At 42.6% G+C, this 16,204-nt stretch overlaps 2 protein-coding genes across 3 annotated transcripts; one reads left to right on the top strand and one right to left on the bottom strand.

Annotated features, from left to right (window-relative positions):
* Positions 1-1,078: 1,078 nt before the first annotated feature.
* LOC120051502 (MOB-like protein phocein) lies at positions 1,079-7,261 on the top strand. 2 transcript variants are annotated; one of them, XM_038998398.1, is made up of 8 exons: positions 1,079-1,410; positions 2,557-2,619; positions 2,945-3,045; positions 3,164-3,206; positions 3,543-3,629; positions 3,918-3,997; positions 4,226-4,337; positions 4,747-7,261. In XM_038998398.1, exons 1-8 carry the CDS (start codon positions 1,186-1,188, stop codon positions 4,912-4,914), a joined length of 879 nt encoding a protein of 292 aa, XP_038854326.1. In that variant the 5' UTR covers positions 1,079-1,185; the 3' UTR covers positions 4,915-7,261. The 2 variants fall into 2 exon arrangements, with proteins under 2 accessions (XP_038854326.1, XP_038854327.1); XM_038998399.1 differs by having other exon boundaries at positions 1,081-1,410; positions 4,780-7,261.
* Positions 7,262-9,711: 2,450 nt separating this feature from the next.
* On the bottom strand, positions 9,712-14,388 carry LOC120050860 (protein boule-like). The gene is made up of 10 exons (XM_038997388.1): positions 14,371-14,388; positions 13,340-13,492; positions 12,663-12,754; positions 12,469-12,523; positions 11,966-12,041; positions 11,357-11,517; positions 10,967-11,050; positions 10,602-10,649; positions 10,369-10,497; positions 9,712-9,870 (listed from the first exon to the last, which is right to left on the bottom strand). Exons 1-10 carry the CDS (start codon positions 14,386-14,388, stop codon positions 9,712-9,714), a joined length of 975 nt encoding a protein of 324 aa, XP_038853316.1.
* Between the last annotated feature and the right edge of the window lie 1,816 nt (positions 14,389-16,204).

Genomic DNA, 16,204 nt, shown 5'->3' with positions numbered 1-16,204 from the left:
TATAGATCTACACATAATGATAATAATATAGGCTCCACTGCATCAGATACTGTCACAGGACTGGTGGTCAGCAGTGTGGTCAGTAGTGTGGTCAGCAGTGTGGTCAGCAGTGTGGTCAGTAGTGTGGTCAGCAGTGTGGTCAGTAGTGTGGTCAGCAGTGTGGTCAGCAGTGTGGTCAGCAGTGTGTTCTGGGAATTTAAAAAGACTCAACAGTATTAATCAATCAAATGAAAGGAGCCAATAAACAGAGATAACTACATTTGTTTTCTTAAATATAAATACATTGAAGTCAAAATGACCCCCTCTTTTCACTCAAAATATTTATGTTGAGAACAATTTAATAGCTTTCCACAACTAAACAAATATTATTCTTATTTTCTATTTTCACTGATCCAAATAATCCAAATAATGAATACACCCAGTTCTCCCACCCGTGTGGATCTGAGAGCTGGAATTAAATCAAGTATACATTGATACATCCTCTCTTATACACACACACCATTGCTGGTATATACCTGGTATGTGTATAAGAGAGGATTTATGAATTGGTCGGATTCGGTTGCAAAACGTTTGGTCTGTTGCAAAACGTTTTGCAACGGAAACCGTTCACTCCAAACGGAAAACGTTTTGCAACGAAAAGAGAGTTTCTATTGGAGAAAATCAAGTAGGTCCCTCCCCGTTTCGTTCCGTTTGTTCTGTTTGTTTCCGTTTAGTTCCAATAGTAAACGGTAAACTATATATACACGTACACACTACATTGACACTCCCACACACATTCACATACACTACATACACTAACACACATCGGCTAACACACACACACGCGCACACAGAGACCGACACAACACAAACACACACTTCTACACTGATAATTTGCTGCTGGTGCTCTGTTCTTTATTTTACTCTTATTATCGATCCTGATGTCTAGTCACTTTACCCTGCCTTCGTGTACATATCTACCTCAGATACCTCGTACCTCTGCATATTGATCTGGCACTGGTACTCCCTGTGTATATACTGTAGTTCCATTGTTGTGTATTTTATTTTATTCCTCTTGTGCTACTTTATTTTTAAACTCTGTGTCGTTGGGAAGGGCTCGTAAGTAAACATTCCATGGTGAAGTCTACACCAGTTGTATTCGGCCCATGTGACAAATACAATTAGATGTTATATTATTTGATTTAAATGGTTTCTTTTTCTAAAACGTTTTTCCAACAGAATCCGACTAATGAATACACCCCTGAAGTTCAATCAAACCCGCAATTTAATTTTTTACTGTACGAAGATAGGCTACTCGCACCGCGATCTGACACTTCCTCCAGCTTTGGCAACATCCGGATTCCAGTCGAGATGGTCATGGCGGAGGGTGCAGCTGTTATGAGGAGGAATCGACCAGGGACTAAAGAAAAGGTACAAGATTTTAGCAACATGGTTTAATTTTAGTGTGTTCAATGCTCATGTCTTGCATTTTTTACTTGGGCACATTTGTATCCTTTCCTTGACGGCCCGTTTGTCAGCTGCTAACGTTAGCTTACTTAACCTGCTAATGTTGCTAGTTAGCGAGGCTACATACAGCCAGCTGGCTAGCCAGTCAAAGTCAGGAGCTATAAGATATGTGTAGGTAACAGCTATCAAACGATGCCTGTTTGTATTGTCAATTGTCTGAAGTTATCTGAAAATCGAATCTACAGGTAACTATCTAGTAGCTAACTACCTCGCCCTTAATCATGACTCTCAGTGCCATTAGATTACACATAAATCACTGGATGAAGGCTTCTTCTGTAGGTGGGAGTTTTGGTAAAAGCCGCGACACTCGGTCTGAACATTAACACGGATAGTTTGCAGTACGATTTTGGAAACATAACGATCTTATCTTTCATATCGAAGAGAAATAATGTAAAAAAAAAAACAACAACAAACATGTTAAATTGATACACATCTTTAAAAGGTTAGTGTACCACATGGACATATTTCCATTTTACAACGCATGTTAAGGTCTCTATACCTGTGCTAATTAGCTATCTCTGCGTCTCTGAACAACTGTGTGTAAACTGAAGACAGACCACAAACATGTCACTGAAAAAATACTGTCCACTGCAACTGTGTTAACAGGTTAAACCAGTGGAGGCTGGTGGGAGGAGCTATATGAGGACCTCATTGGAATGGCATAATGACATTCCAGCCATTACAATGAGCCCTTCCTATAGCTCCTCCCACCAGCCTTCACTGGTGTACAGTAAGCCGTATTTTGCATTTGTGAAATTATTTTGATGTGACATGATCGTAGAGGGATTTATGTTTCTAGAACTGTACCACAATTGAGAATTGATTCATGTTTAGATGGAGTATTTAGCTTCCAGAGCCAATTCGTCCTTTAAACAGAACATGTAAGGTCCTTGGACTATAAGGAGTAATGTTAGGCTCCTTTCGTCCAATATTGGGCTAGTAGCTACCTAGTCATTTACCAGACACAGATAAGCTAGCTGGCGAGGTCTTTTTGTCCGCTGAATCAGTGCAGTTAGTTTGCCCTGCTGAGTGTCTTGTGTATGCCCACAGGACTTCTACAACTGGCCCGATGAGTCATTCGAGGAGATGGACAGCACACTGGCTGTGCAGCAGGTGGGAGTCAGATGTCTCTGTTTTAATGTTTGAAATATCTTACTGTTTGAGTCATTTGAATATGATGACACCATGGTTAATTGAAGAAGTCTAATCAGACATTCTACTAGCTACGTAGCTAGGGTTGATCTGTATGGGCAGTTCTCTGTTACATTCTCCAGTATGGATTGAGCAGTTGCATATAGCCAAAATATCAGAGAAACTGAAATCTTTCAAGTGTAGACAACAATCAGACTGCTATTCTGCCATTTGAGTTGCAGAGGTAGAATGGCTTAGTTATTTAATACAGTTCTGTTCTGCTTCTAAAGTCTGTGGTTCTTCTCAGTACATCCAACAGAACATCCGTACAGACTGCTCCAACATGGACAAGATCCTGGAGCCCCCAGAGGGTCAGGATGAAGGGGTCTGGAAGTACGAACACCTCAGGTAGTGGCTGCTGTTTACCACTTAGAAGAAAGTCATCTGGACATCCAAAATGTGTACTGGTGCTGAAAACACATCCTTCTTTAAACATTTGGTCTTGTCTCGTGTCCTCCGTTTTTAGGCAGTTCTGTTTGGAGCTGAACGGACTTGCTGTGAAACTACAGGTATGCTCTTACGATTGACCAGCAGGACTGGCAATTCCAGTCCTCGGGGCCTGATTGGTGTCACAGTTTTGCTCCAGCCCCAGCTAACACACCTGACTCCAATAATCACCTAATCATGATCTTCAGTTGAGAATGACATTTGATGTCACACTTCTTCTCCATCCCTAGCAAACACAGCTGATTAATCAATCAGGCCCCTGAGGACTGGAGTTGCCCAGGCCTGTGACACAGCGCTTCAGGAAGATCATGTTGAACATCCATTCTTCTCACACTGTGTTTGTTGGAGTGGTAACGTCCAATAAGTCTGTTACTAACATGTACTCTGTCTGTTCACAGGGAGAATGCCACCCAGACACATGCACCCAGATGACGGCAACAGAGCAGTGGATCTTCCTCTGTGCTGCACACAAGACTCCCAAAGAGGTAAGGTCCTCTCTGCCCACAGCATTTGTAGAGGCAGATCCCTCATCCAGTTCCTACCCCCTTTCCCTGATATAAGAATAGAATCCTAATATAAACCAGTTACACTTTTATCCAAAGCCACTTAGTCTTTAGTGACTTAGTCATGCTTGCATACATTTCTTACCAACTACAAGATAGTTGTCCTCTGGCACCGAACATTCACCATGCCAGAACTAATAACACCATTATAGTCATCATTGTATCATGGCTGGTACTCAAGCCTGTTGTTGTGTTTGCTGTCTCCTGCAGTGTCCAGCCATCGACTACACCAGACACACTCTGGACGGCGCCGCCTGCCTCCTCAACAGTAACAAGTACTTCCCTAGCAGGTAACAACTGTTTACCGTGTTCCTATGTCTCCTGTGACTTTAACTTTCTCATTAACCCCCAGCACCCTTCACACAGAAATCACAATTGTTTTTTTTATTTAACACCATTTCATCCAGTTGATCATTCGCATCGTACTGATTTATGCAGCTACCTACATTTGCTGTAAGCGTTGTAATGAAGCTGCTGTCTATAGATTGTGAACTGATTTGGTCTCTGTTCTATGGTAGAGTGAGCATTAAAGAGTCCTCAGTAGGGAAACTGGGTTCAGTTTGTCGACGGATCTACAGGATATTCTCCCACGCTTACTTCCACCATCGTCAGATCTTTGACAAGTATGAGGTAAGCATTTTCTATGACTGTCTTTATTCCTGTGAATAGTGAATTGTAATTACACATGTACATACTGTACTTAAAGCACTAACCCAAAAAGCCCTACGGCTGGGATTCCATCTGATCCCGCGTTGTCGGATGTTCCAGCGGCTGCCGAGATCAAATTCACGGTTAACGCTGCATATGTCGGCTCAATGGGAAATGACCTTTACATGTTAAGCGTGCTACAATGCGTGATCAGATTGAACCCCGTCCTAACTCTTACCCCCAACACATAGATTTCACATAGATTCAGCTGTGATTGTGATGATACTTGTCACATTGTACTTAATATAATTTGACTCTGGTGTATTGGTTACCAGTGATTACAGCTTTCAACTAGCATTGGATTTAGAAATGTTGTTGTGATTTTATATAGGAAAAGTCAAGCGAATGCTCTTGCCCTCTCCAGAATGAGACGTTCCTGTGCCATCGGTTCACGCGCTTCGTGATGAAGTACAACCTGATGTCCAAGGACAACCTGATCGTACCCATCATGGAGGATGAGACTAACCCTAACGAAGCAGAGGGCGAGAACGACGCCTGAGGACTGGGATGTGAAGAGGATCTGCTACACCCTGCCAAACTATTTCAAACACATGGCTGTCACACACACACCCACCCACAACCACACAATACTCTCAAAAGCACACTAAAATCACCAGTTTAAGTAGAATATTTTCAATATTGTATGAACATCCTAATTTAATTTAGCTTGTATGTTTCAGAGAACAAGACATTGTTGTGGTTAAATGACTAACCAATACACACTGTGGCCAGTTAATTAGGTACACCCATCTAGTACCGGGTCAGACCCCGCTTTGCCACCAAAACAGCCTGAATTCTTCAGGGCATGGATTCTACAAGGTGTCGGAAACGTTCCACATGGATGTCGGTCCATGCAGACGGGATGGCATCACGCAGTAGCTGCAGATTGGACGGCGGTACATTGATGCTGCGAACAGCCCGGTCTACCTCATCCCAAAGATGCTCTCTCTATTGGGTTTGGTCAGCAACAATGTTCAGATACGCTGTGGCGTTCGATCGTTGCTAAATTGGTATCAAGGGACCTAAAGTGTGCCAGGAAAATGTTCCCCACACCAGTACACTACCGCCACCAGCCTGTACCGTTGACACCAGGTAGGATGGGTCAACGCACTCGTGCTGCTTACTCCAAAACCTGACTCTGTCGTCAGCATGAACCGGGAACCGGGATTCGTCAGACCAGGCAAGGTTTTTCCACTCCTCAATTGTCCAGTGTTGGTAATTGCGTTCCCACTAGTGCTTCTTCTTTGTTTTAGCTGATAGGAGTGGAACCCCGTGTGGTCGTCTGCTACAATAGCCCATCCGTGACAAGGATCGACTAGTTGTGCGTTCCGAAATGCCGTTCTGCACACCACTGTTGTACTGTGCCGTTATTTGCCAGTTAGTGGCCAGCCTGTTAGCTTGCATGATTCTTGCCCTTCTCCTTCGACCTCTCATCAACGAGCTGTTTTCACCCACAGGACTGCCGCTGACTGGATGTTTTTTGCTTGTCGCACCATTCGCGGTAAACTCTAGACACTGTCGTGTGTGAAAATCCCAGGAGGCCGGCCCTTTCGGAGATACTGGATCTGGCGCACCTAGCAGACAATCATACCACGCTCAAAGTCACTTAGGTCGCTAGTTTTACACATTCTAGCATTCAATCAAACAGTTACTGAATGGCTCGATGCCTGTCTGCCTGCTTTATAGAGCAAGCCACAGCCACGTGACTCACTGTCTGTAGGAGCGAATCATTTTGGTGAACAGGGTGGTGTACCTGATAAACTGTGAGACACTCATGGCTAGTTACTTTATCATGTGCTTTCTGTTTGGTCCTTAGGCAGCGTTTACACAGGCAACCAAATTCTTATAGGCAAAATAATTGCTCTGCTTGGTCAAAAGACCAATTGGTGGCAAAAGATCATAATTGGGCTGTCTGTGTAAACACAGCCTTTGTTGTGTTCTAGGTGTCAGGAACTCTGGTCTAATATAGAGCTACAAGTTAATATAACAGGTATTTAATAAGCAGCCTACATTATACAGGTTGATGTAACAGGTATTTATTAGTCCAATATTTCTTACTATACTGTATATAGCACCACGTCAGTCTTCCATCCTAGATTAAGGAAGTGGTGATTAATTGAAGACTAGTGGAAGTGAAGCTGATCCTAGATCGGCTGAGGTTAGGATTAGGGGAAGCTGATCTGCACCTAGGGGAAGCTGATCTGCACCTAGGGGAAGCTGATCTGCACCTAGGGGAAGCTGATCTGCACCTAGGGGAAGCTGATCTGCACCTAGGGGAAGCTGATCTGCACCTAGGGGAAGCTGATCTGCACCTAGGGGAAGCTGATCTGCAGGGGAAGCTGATCTGCACCTAGGGGAAGCTGATCTGCACCTAGGGGAAGCTGATCTGCACCTAGGGGAAGCTGATCTGCACCTAGGGGAAGCTGATCTGCACCTAGGGGAAGCTTCAACCCAGAGCCAAAAACTGCAACATTGCTGCAGGATAGCCTGTTTACTGGGCCAGAGTTCCTACATCTTTGACATTACACGAAGACTGCTTTCCTAATAACTTGTTTCTATAGAAGGGGACGCGGGGTGTTTTATGTTCATGCCATTTAGGGCAACAATCTCTCACTGTATTTATTTAAAAGAAAGGAATTTGATGTTTTATTAGTGAATATTAATTAATGACAGCTACTCAGAAATGCCTTAGGTTTTCAAAGCACAAGTATGTCTCATTCACTTTCTATATTGTGATGAACTATTACTCAGGCAACACAACAACGATGTGTTTGACTGTGTTGCCATTTTGTCCCTGGTGGATATCCATTCACTGTTTCTTATTAAAATATCAGATATATTTACAATCGAGTGCCATGTGTATTCCTACTGTACATTTGTGACCTGTAGTCTTCACATTTTCACAGTAGTGCAATGTTTTCAAACCGGCTTCCATTTCATCAGTAAGGTTTTTTTAATAAAGGGTTGTTTCCCTGGGCTCAATGACACACGGACGTATCCATCCTGCTCAACGGTTCAAACTTTATTCTTACGAACAAGACGACCCACTTCTGAACACAAGTCTTAAACATTTCCCACCCAATATTCGGAAAGAACAAGGCACAATGTAACGTGCAGAAGAACATCAACATCCAAATGTTAGCTAGTGTTCAGAACTATATACAAAACATACAACATGCACTGATGTTAAAACAAAATCCTAACTGGAAGGTCAAGACAACTTAGCCTCATTTATAAAAAGGGTAGACGAATGGAACACATCTTGACTCTAAAACAATATTTGACATTTTTTAGAGGCAGCCCAGCATAGTTGATCTGCTCCTCAAATTGAGTAATGGGATTACAGGAGGTAGAGGAAGGGAAGAAATGGGGAGGTGGAATATCCTCAAACTGAACTTCAAACGTTTAACATTGTAATAAATAGTTAAACATTTATGTTTTAAAAGGCAAGACACATTGACTTGACAATGTGGTGCTATGAAAATATGTAAAGAGTAAAACATGTTTATTAAAATTGAACATTTTGAGAAATTACAGGCATGCTTGGAATACAACAAAATACTTTTCCTAAAATGATCTAATTTCAAATCAAACTTTGATTGTTTTATTAGTAACTGACCAAATCAAATTTACCTAAAAGTTTATTTTAATGTTAAATTAACAGAACGTGGGAGCACTTATTTATGAAATTCTTCTGTCATTTGTTTTCTTCTGGCATTGACTTTCACTATGATCAAAATTCTCAACAAGAAAACAAGTATGTTTCAGAGCAAAACGGCATAACTTTTCAATTGTGAACCGTCGTGAAAAATTCTAGATGTTTCTACCCTGATTATATATATTTTTTTTACAGGGAAGATCATGAAATGAAAGTGAATAGCGGTTCACACAAAACAAAATCAGACACCTCATAGTACATGCTATTCAAATAATTATTCAAAAAAAATAGGCCTACATGAAATATGTGATGCCATAAATTCTTTAGTTAAACCTCAACTCTGACACCCATAGCTTATCAGTTATAGAATACAATTTATAAAAACGTTTTTTTTTTTTTTTACAGAATACATGCATAACCAATGAGGGAGCAGACCAAGACAGGATGCAGGAAATAAAAAGAAACCAAACCGTGTAAACCTGAGTGGACCATAGGTGACTCATGACTGAACCAAGGGTGATTGAAGTTGATGAAGATGAGGCGAATCATTTACAGGCAGGAAAGAATAGCAAAAAAAAGAGCTGACTTTGTTGACCTTCCAATCTTGAAATGTCCCAGTCTTCACACAAAGCCGATGTGAGACCATGTGAATCTGTTTGACTGATGTTCATTGTACTTTATTTGTGGTCCCAGTCCTGTGGACAGAGTTATTTTGATGTTACCCCTCACCTGAAGGGCACATCGTTTTTAGAGACTCACAATCACAGCAAAATCTATATGAAACCGCTCTCGAAAACACGAGATACATAAAAATGCGTAAAATAATCTCCTGTTTATGTATTTTTTTCATCCAGTTGGAGAATTATGTAACGATTAGGGATCTATTTGCCCTCTTCTGTGACAGCAGCCTAATTATTTTTTAAATACATTTTCCAACATGTATTGCAGTCACATTAAAAAGAAAGTAATCTTGACTATTCTAATACCATTGAGATAAAACATGCTCAATAGCAGATAGAGAGCTTTTAACCAATATTGGCAATAATCTTCGTTAGACTTTTTTTTTGCTTTGCGTTAATAGCTAATTTGAAAAACAAAACTTGTGATTGGCCAATAGGCATACATAAAGCAGTACCAGGAAATAGTTCCCTTTTGCTTCTATACTCTGAACGGTTACATGGCAAAAGTTTGACACAGATGCCAATGGAGGAACATTCTTGTTACAAAAGATCGTTTAGCTTAACTTTAAGCTCAATCATGCATTAGGTTAGTTATGAAACAGTACAATACAGTACCAAGAGCTAGTTATCCCTCCCTGAGTTGTGGAAAAAACACCAGAGAAAACTATGCACTTTTTCACAGTCCGGAAGTGATAGAACGAGCACTTACATCATAGTGCTTACAGTACTTTTTAGTAGCTAAAATGATAGAATATTACATACAATTATACTACAAAGATAAAAAATGGAACATTCAGCGAGCACATAGTTGTCTGGACTGAATAATATAATGCGGGTGAAGGGTTGGAGGAGACAGGGTCATGGAGAGATTGAGAAGCGCGTGGAGATTGAGAAGTAGGTCTTTCTGCCTGAGGAGATGGGCGTTTCATTGGCTGAAAGGAAACGTGGATGACCTCTACTAGAGTGGTTCGGTGGCGGGCGGAGGGGAGGGGTCAGTGGTGATTTCTGGGCGGTACTCCTTGCGCAGGTGGGCGTAGTGCGGGTTGCGGCCGTACCTGGGCTTCAGGGTGACCGGCGAGGAGGGGTAACCTCGCCTCATGGCGTGGAACTTCTGTTCCTAGATGGGGAACGTAACAGACACGACACATGACAATCCTTCAACAGTCATTCATCACAACAGACCAATAAAGATGATTCTCTAGCATGCATTATCATATGATGTCATAATAAGTTTATACTGGCATTATAACTGGTACCTTTCCTGGTTCTTGCTGTATCATCACAGGTGTCATCCCCCCTGGACTTTGTGGGTAGTATAACGTGTGATTGTAGGCTGGTTGCACCATGTGGTCAATGAACTGCTGCTGTGGTAAAACAAGTAAGCACTGAGTACGGTTTTATACATCAACTGTCACCTAATGCTAACGCTATGAAGTAGCATATGGGAAATAGTACACTGACCGAGGGAACTACAAAATGGTTGTGTTCAGTAGGTCGTACTGTGGCAAAACATTTTGAAACAGTCAATACAAATGTGCCTTTCTTATTGGACCAAGGTAGTTTTTTTCTCAGTTTTGAGCGTAATGAACAGGACTCAGGTCAGGATGTTATCAACCTCTGGGATGGGGGCCTCTATGAGGGGCATGGCAGGCTGGACACAGCCCCCGTCGTTGGGCTGTTCCATGGGCTGGTACAGGAGCTCAGAGGGCTGCATGTACAACACTGGGCTGGAGGGCACTGGAGACTGACATACACACACAATTAGTTGACATTTAGAATCCACCTTGCCTCTGATAAAAACCCACTCACAAACATAGAGGTGAAGAGCAAAGAAGCCCATCTCCTTACCTGAGGAACGTTCCATTGCAGGTGACTAGGGTGACACTGTGTAGGGGCCTGAAGAACACAGAGTATAGGAAACAGATCAGTACCCAGGAATACACCAGCTTTCTCCTGGAATAACACCTCAATAGCATTACATCTGAACAGCTGACTTGGCTGTCAGTGGCTGAGGTACCAGTATTTACAATGGATGTCTTATGATGCTGTACTGGTGACTACAGTTAGCCTGGTCCCAGATCTGTTTGTGCTGTCTTGCCAACTCCTATGGTCATGGACATCATTGCCTATAGAACACAAACAGATCTGGGATCAGGCTGGTCAGCTGAGCTGTAATGGTGGTGGTGAGACGGTCCAGGACAGTCTGCTCTGACCTGGTAGTGATGGTAGGCCGGCTGCTGGTAGATGGGTGGAGACTGGTGGGTCAGCATGACTGGAGAGCCAGGCACTGAGCGGGACTACAAGGACATAGACGCACATGTAATATGCGGGACACCAGCCATGTAAGAAATAACATGTATCTTTACGCCAAAAAAGCAAATGTACAATAACTTAAGATTTTATCAAAAGCAATGCATTGTATAAAATGACTAAAACACTGTAGTATGTCATGTCTGTTTCCTGGATGAAACATGATCAATAGTCTCTATGATTCTCACATGTTGCTGTGTAATCAAATCAAATTGTCATGTAGAATGCACATTTCATTCACCACCAGGGAAAATGTGGCATGAGCACATGGCTGAGTGAAGGATAGGACTCACAGGCCAGTGGTAGGGAGCGGAGGGGCTCATCTCTGGGGTGTGGAAGTAAGCCACTCCGTTGTGGTAGGTGTAGGGGTACCCCGTAGAGGTGGTGAGGTACATGGTTCCACAGGGGGTGGGCATCATGGCAGGAGTATGGCTGGACACAGAGAAGCTGTTTGCTGAGTGGAGGAGGAAGGAGGCACAAGTCAACCACCAGGTTATGTACAAAGGCAAATGTTATCGACACTCAATCCCAGGTGATGATTCAGCATTTTAAAGCCAACAAGTGCAAGAGCACATTAGTCCCCACCCACCACGATCAAGATAAGACAATATATGGTATGATAGTTAAAATGTTCAATGATGCATTACAAACGTGTTGAAAAAGTTATTTCCACCACTATGTAATCCTACTGCTTCAGCTGTCACTCATCTACAGCATGGTAAGACAACCCTGTTCCTGAGGTGCTGCAGGATTCTGTTCAATCTAGGCACCACACCTGACCAAATGAGCTAATTGATCAGTTCAGTGACTGCCTAAATTCAACACACCTGGTCTTCCAGGACAGTTAAAGCACTTCAGGACCAGGGTGACCTACCCCTGCTCTACGGTGCTCTGTTACTTACGGTGACCTCCCACTTGTTGCTTGCGGACGGCCTGGCCGATGTTGAGCCTCTTGTCCCGGAAGCACAGTCTGTCAGCCTGGGGATGTGGTGGTGGCAGAGGGATGTGGTGGTGGCAGAGGGACAGGGGGTATCCGGTACAGATTGAGACAGATCACTTTACACTGAACATGACCATGACTTTACTGGTGATGGACTGAGCTAGATCTAATGTGAATTTGAGCTGCTGTCCGCCAGAAGGAGATATAAGGTTTGTATTGTATCGTTTCTATCCCATATCTCTACAGTATATTGGCTCTAAAGAAAGGTGCCATCTAGCACCTAAAAGGGTTCTTCAACTATCCTCATAGGGGAACCGTTTTGGATTCCATGAGGAACCCTTTCCACAGAGGGTTCTACATGTAACCCAAAATGATTATACCTGGAACCAAAGGGTTCTCCTATGGGGACAGTCGAAGAACCGTTTTGGAACCGTTTTGTCAAAGAGTGTACTTTTAGTTACTCACATCATGAAGGATTCTCTCTGTATCCTCCTGCGTCTCAAAGGTAACAAAGCCATATCTGTGGGATGGACACAAACACAAGGCAATGATACAGTGTCCCTGGATTACATTTCCATTGCCATACCTTATTTAATAAACATCATTGCAGGTGTCATCCAGTCTGTGGGGCAGAACATCTACAGTTTAACTGAACTCACCCTTTTGACACCCCAGCACGGTCAATCACTATCTTCACCTCCTTCACTGCTCCATGCTGGGAGAAGAAGCGTCTCAGGTCGCTCTCATTGGTCTACACACAAAAAGAACACCCCATTTTTATGCTCCAGTAACATGCAGCAGCAGCAAAAAGGTAAAGTTAGGTCGCAAAACACAAAACCAGGAGGCCCTATTTTTTTATTTATCCGTTATTTTACCAGGTAAGTTGACATTCTCATTTACAGCAACGACCTGGGGAATAGTTACAGGGGAGAAATGAGACAATTGTAAACTGGGGATTATTAGGTGACCGTGATGGTTTGAGGGCCAGTTTTGGAATTTAGCCAGGACACCGGGGTTAACACCCCTACTCTTACAACAAGTGCCATGGGATCTTTAATGACCTCAGAGAGTCAGGACCCCCATTTAACATCCCATTCGAAAGACAGCACCCTACACAGGGCAGTGTCCCCAATCACTGCCCTGGGGTATTGGGATATTTTTTAGACCAGAGGATAGAGTGCCCCCTACTGGCCCTCCAACACCACTTCCAGCAGCAGCTGGTCTCCCATCCAGGGACTGACCAGGACCAACCCTGCTTAGCTTCAGAAGCAAGCCAGCAGTGATATGCAGGGTGGTATGCTGCTGGCATGAAAGTAAAGAAAGAGACAAAATTCACCTTGAAATCAATGCCTCCCACAAAGATGCGGTTAGGGATGATGGTGCCAAAGCGGGGGGCATGGTGAGAGGGAGAGGTGTTGTTGCTGAGGTCTTGAGACACTGGAGTAGGAGGAGGAGAGGGAGTGCTGGTCTGCGTGCAGATTGAGATTACCTTGAAACAGAACAAGAGCATCACTGGATTGGCCATCCTCACCAATGCTGAGAAATTCTGACAATGTAGCAAAAGTTAGCTATTTTACAAAGCAATATTGTTTGATATCTTTAAGACAAAAGACATGTTGTAAGCCTTTGATCTTTCAAAACAAACTGTCTCTACAACTGTATTCTTGGGGTCAACTGCACCTTGAAAAGAGGTTGTCTTTGTAGATGCACTTTTGTTTTGTCTAGAGCTGGGAATAACTAGCCAACCCTGAGTGACCTTTTGCTTTTTAAAGCCTATAATATGGCTCACAGAAATGCATGAGAAACCGCTCAATACTAGGCTAAGGTTTAGGAGAGAATTTAGCTAGTTAGCTAGCTACTAGCTAACAAGAATCAGCCAACACATTTTCGATCAGGAGAAACATGCAAGATCAATCACCATTTACCAATAAACGAGTTACAACATAACTTACTCTGGTTTGGAATACATTATCTATATCAAGCGACATATAACTGAACAAAAATAACGCTAGTTATTAACATAGCTAGCTAGATAAATTAGCTAAACTAAATACCTTGCTAACTTTATGCACTGGAAGCTAACATTAGTGATAGCTAGACAATTATCGTTAGCATTCAAGAGTGACATTTTAACTTACTGGCTATATAACATTAATTTATATAATTGTAGTATTGGCAACCCACATTGTTACATGAATCACAATTAAATATACCGACACAATCAAACGTAACACTTATCTGTTTAGCTACTTTGCTAGCTAGCCGATGTAACATTATATATATATATATATATATTTTACAACATATTCATTTTAGCTAACTAGCAAGATGGCAAGTAAAGTTAGTACGCTCGTGAAGGTAACTTACAGCTATTTCGTTCTCCATTGTAGACACCGTGCTTAATTAGATGTGTTGAACAAGTAAAGTGGAAACAAATAATTGATTGAGGGTTATATCCAATCTAAAACAGCAAGACAATGGCAACTAAAGTTAAAACACCTTGCAAGCGAAGTGCACACAGCCAGGGACAGCCGAACTTGCATCAGAATCATCAACACCAGTCCCGCTCTAGCTGCAGTATGAACGAAGGAAAAATATCTGGCGTTTACCAGATTGAGCTAGTCGATCCTAAACCATTCATATTCATAGGTGGGCAAGTATTGGTTACATTTCTATTGTTACAGTTGTATTTAACCAGAGAAACATGCATCTATAGATTCTTGTTAGTTTGTTTCCATGTGCCAAAGGTAGGAAACTTTAGAGCAGTCGCAGGTTAGCTAGCTAGTTTAATTCGGTTTTATTTCCCGCTCTTCGAGGCTCTGCCGCCCTCAAAACTTGTCAAGATGGCACTTTCCCAGTCCCCAATGACAACGTTGATGGCGGGAGAAAAACCGTTTTTATGAAAACCGTTTTTATTGAACAATTTCAGTTAATTCCTACATTAATTTACATTAAGTGTGCATTACTGAACATGGCAATTATCGTATTATTAACATTTTGGCACAAATATTCTACAAAGAAAACTAGCAAACATACCAAAACATTTAGGCACATTTACCCTATCGCCCGAGTCTGTCGTATGGTTGGTACCGGGTTCTGTCTTGCCTGGTTGCCATTTATTTTTTTAAGCTAATGTTCAACTCCTTGTACTTCATATTCACATGACTTAGAGTACAAGGAGTGGAATGTTAGCTAAACAGACTGGCAACCAGGATACTAGGTTATGTCAGGCAGAGACCGTTCACATTGATACAGCACCTATTGCTGTCTTCAATTCAGCGCCCCCTCCCAGTCTCGCTCTTCCTGAGAGGCCTTTTATATATGAACCCTCTTTGATTAGCCATGCACGGTAGTGTGAAGTCCTTAGCTGATCTTTTCACAAGTAGACCTATGGGTAAATGAAATAGAATGTTTCTGTAATGTTCAGCATTCTTTTGCTAGGTCGTTATATTACATAGTCCTATTGAAAGCATTGAATTGATTTTGTGTGCAAGCATCCAATATTGCTATTAGTGCCTATTATGTTGCAGGTGTTGTGCAGTAAGGTACAGGTGCTTATTATTGGTTGTGTTCCCCTGCTCAAACACTGCATGCATAAACCAATGGTTGCCTTCCCTGTCATCAACTGTGCAGTTTTGCACCAAAATGCTAAAACATAAGATGTGGTTAGTTGATACATAAAATACCTATCCGGGCGTTGTAAAATCTGGCATGTGTCAGCTACGTCAGAGCAGAGGAACACGACCATTGCCATGCCTTGTTTTGTCATGTTCCCTAGCCTAGCAGAATGTCACACCTGTTCACGCTGCTGGTGCTCGGCTTACCTACCTGGGAGCATTGAAGTCCAGGGAGGCTGGAGGGTGAACCGTGCATTTCTCCACGGTCCTGGGAGAGACAGGGTTTAGTGCGATGAAAGAAAGAGACACTGTGAGAACTCTGTCGCCAGGCTTGCAATGCCTGTGCTGCACTTACCAGGACGGTATCGTTTAACCGTGAACTGTGGGCCATGAGCACCGCCATTCACCCTCTCCTGCCCCATATCTCTCTCGGGTTGCTTTGCTTATTGCAGTCCCTCCTTTTTCTTTATCCTTCTCTAACCCAGACAAATGAAAGAGTTCTAGTATATACACTCTGTCTTGGCTATACACTGAGTATACAAAACATTAGGAACACCTGCTGTTTCCATGACATAGGCTGACCA

This window comes from Salvelinus namaycush, chromosome 7 (genome assembly GCF_016432855.1).
Source record: "Salvelinus namaycush isolate Seneca chromosome 7, SaNama_1.0, whole genome shotgun sequence".
Taxonomy (NCBI): Eukaryota; Metazoa; Chordata; class Actinopteri; order Salmoniformes; family Salmonidae; genus Salvelinus; species Salvelinus namaycush.
Note: the sequence above shows the minus strand (reverse complement) of the source record. Positions and strands in the feature narration are given on the sequence as shown.

Bases quoted from the DNA above. Each gene is read 5' to 3' on its own strand.
- LOC120050860 (XM_038997388.1), bottom strand. The intron at 12,042-12,468 runs GTGAGTAACTAA...CCACATCCCCAG, and splicing joins CAGAGAGAATCCTTCATGAT to GCTGACAGACTGTGCTTCCG. The intron at 10,650-10,966 runs GTCAGAGCAGAC...TGTGTTCTTCAG, and splicing joins CGGCCTACCATCACTACCAG to GCCCCTACACAGTGTCACCC.
- LOC120051502 (XM_038998398.1), top strand. From the start codon at position 1,186: ATGGTTTCTTTTTCTAAAACGTTTTTCCAACAGAATCCGACTAATGAA. The intron at 1,411-2,556 runs GTACAAGATTTT...GTATGCCCACAG, and splicing joins GACCAGGGACTAAAGAAAAG to GACTTCTACAACTGGCCCGA. The intron at 3,046-3,163 runs GTAGTGGCTGCT...CTCCGTTTTTAG, and splicing joins TGGAAGTACGAACACCTCAG to GCAGTTCTGTTTGGAGCTGA.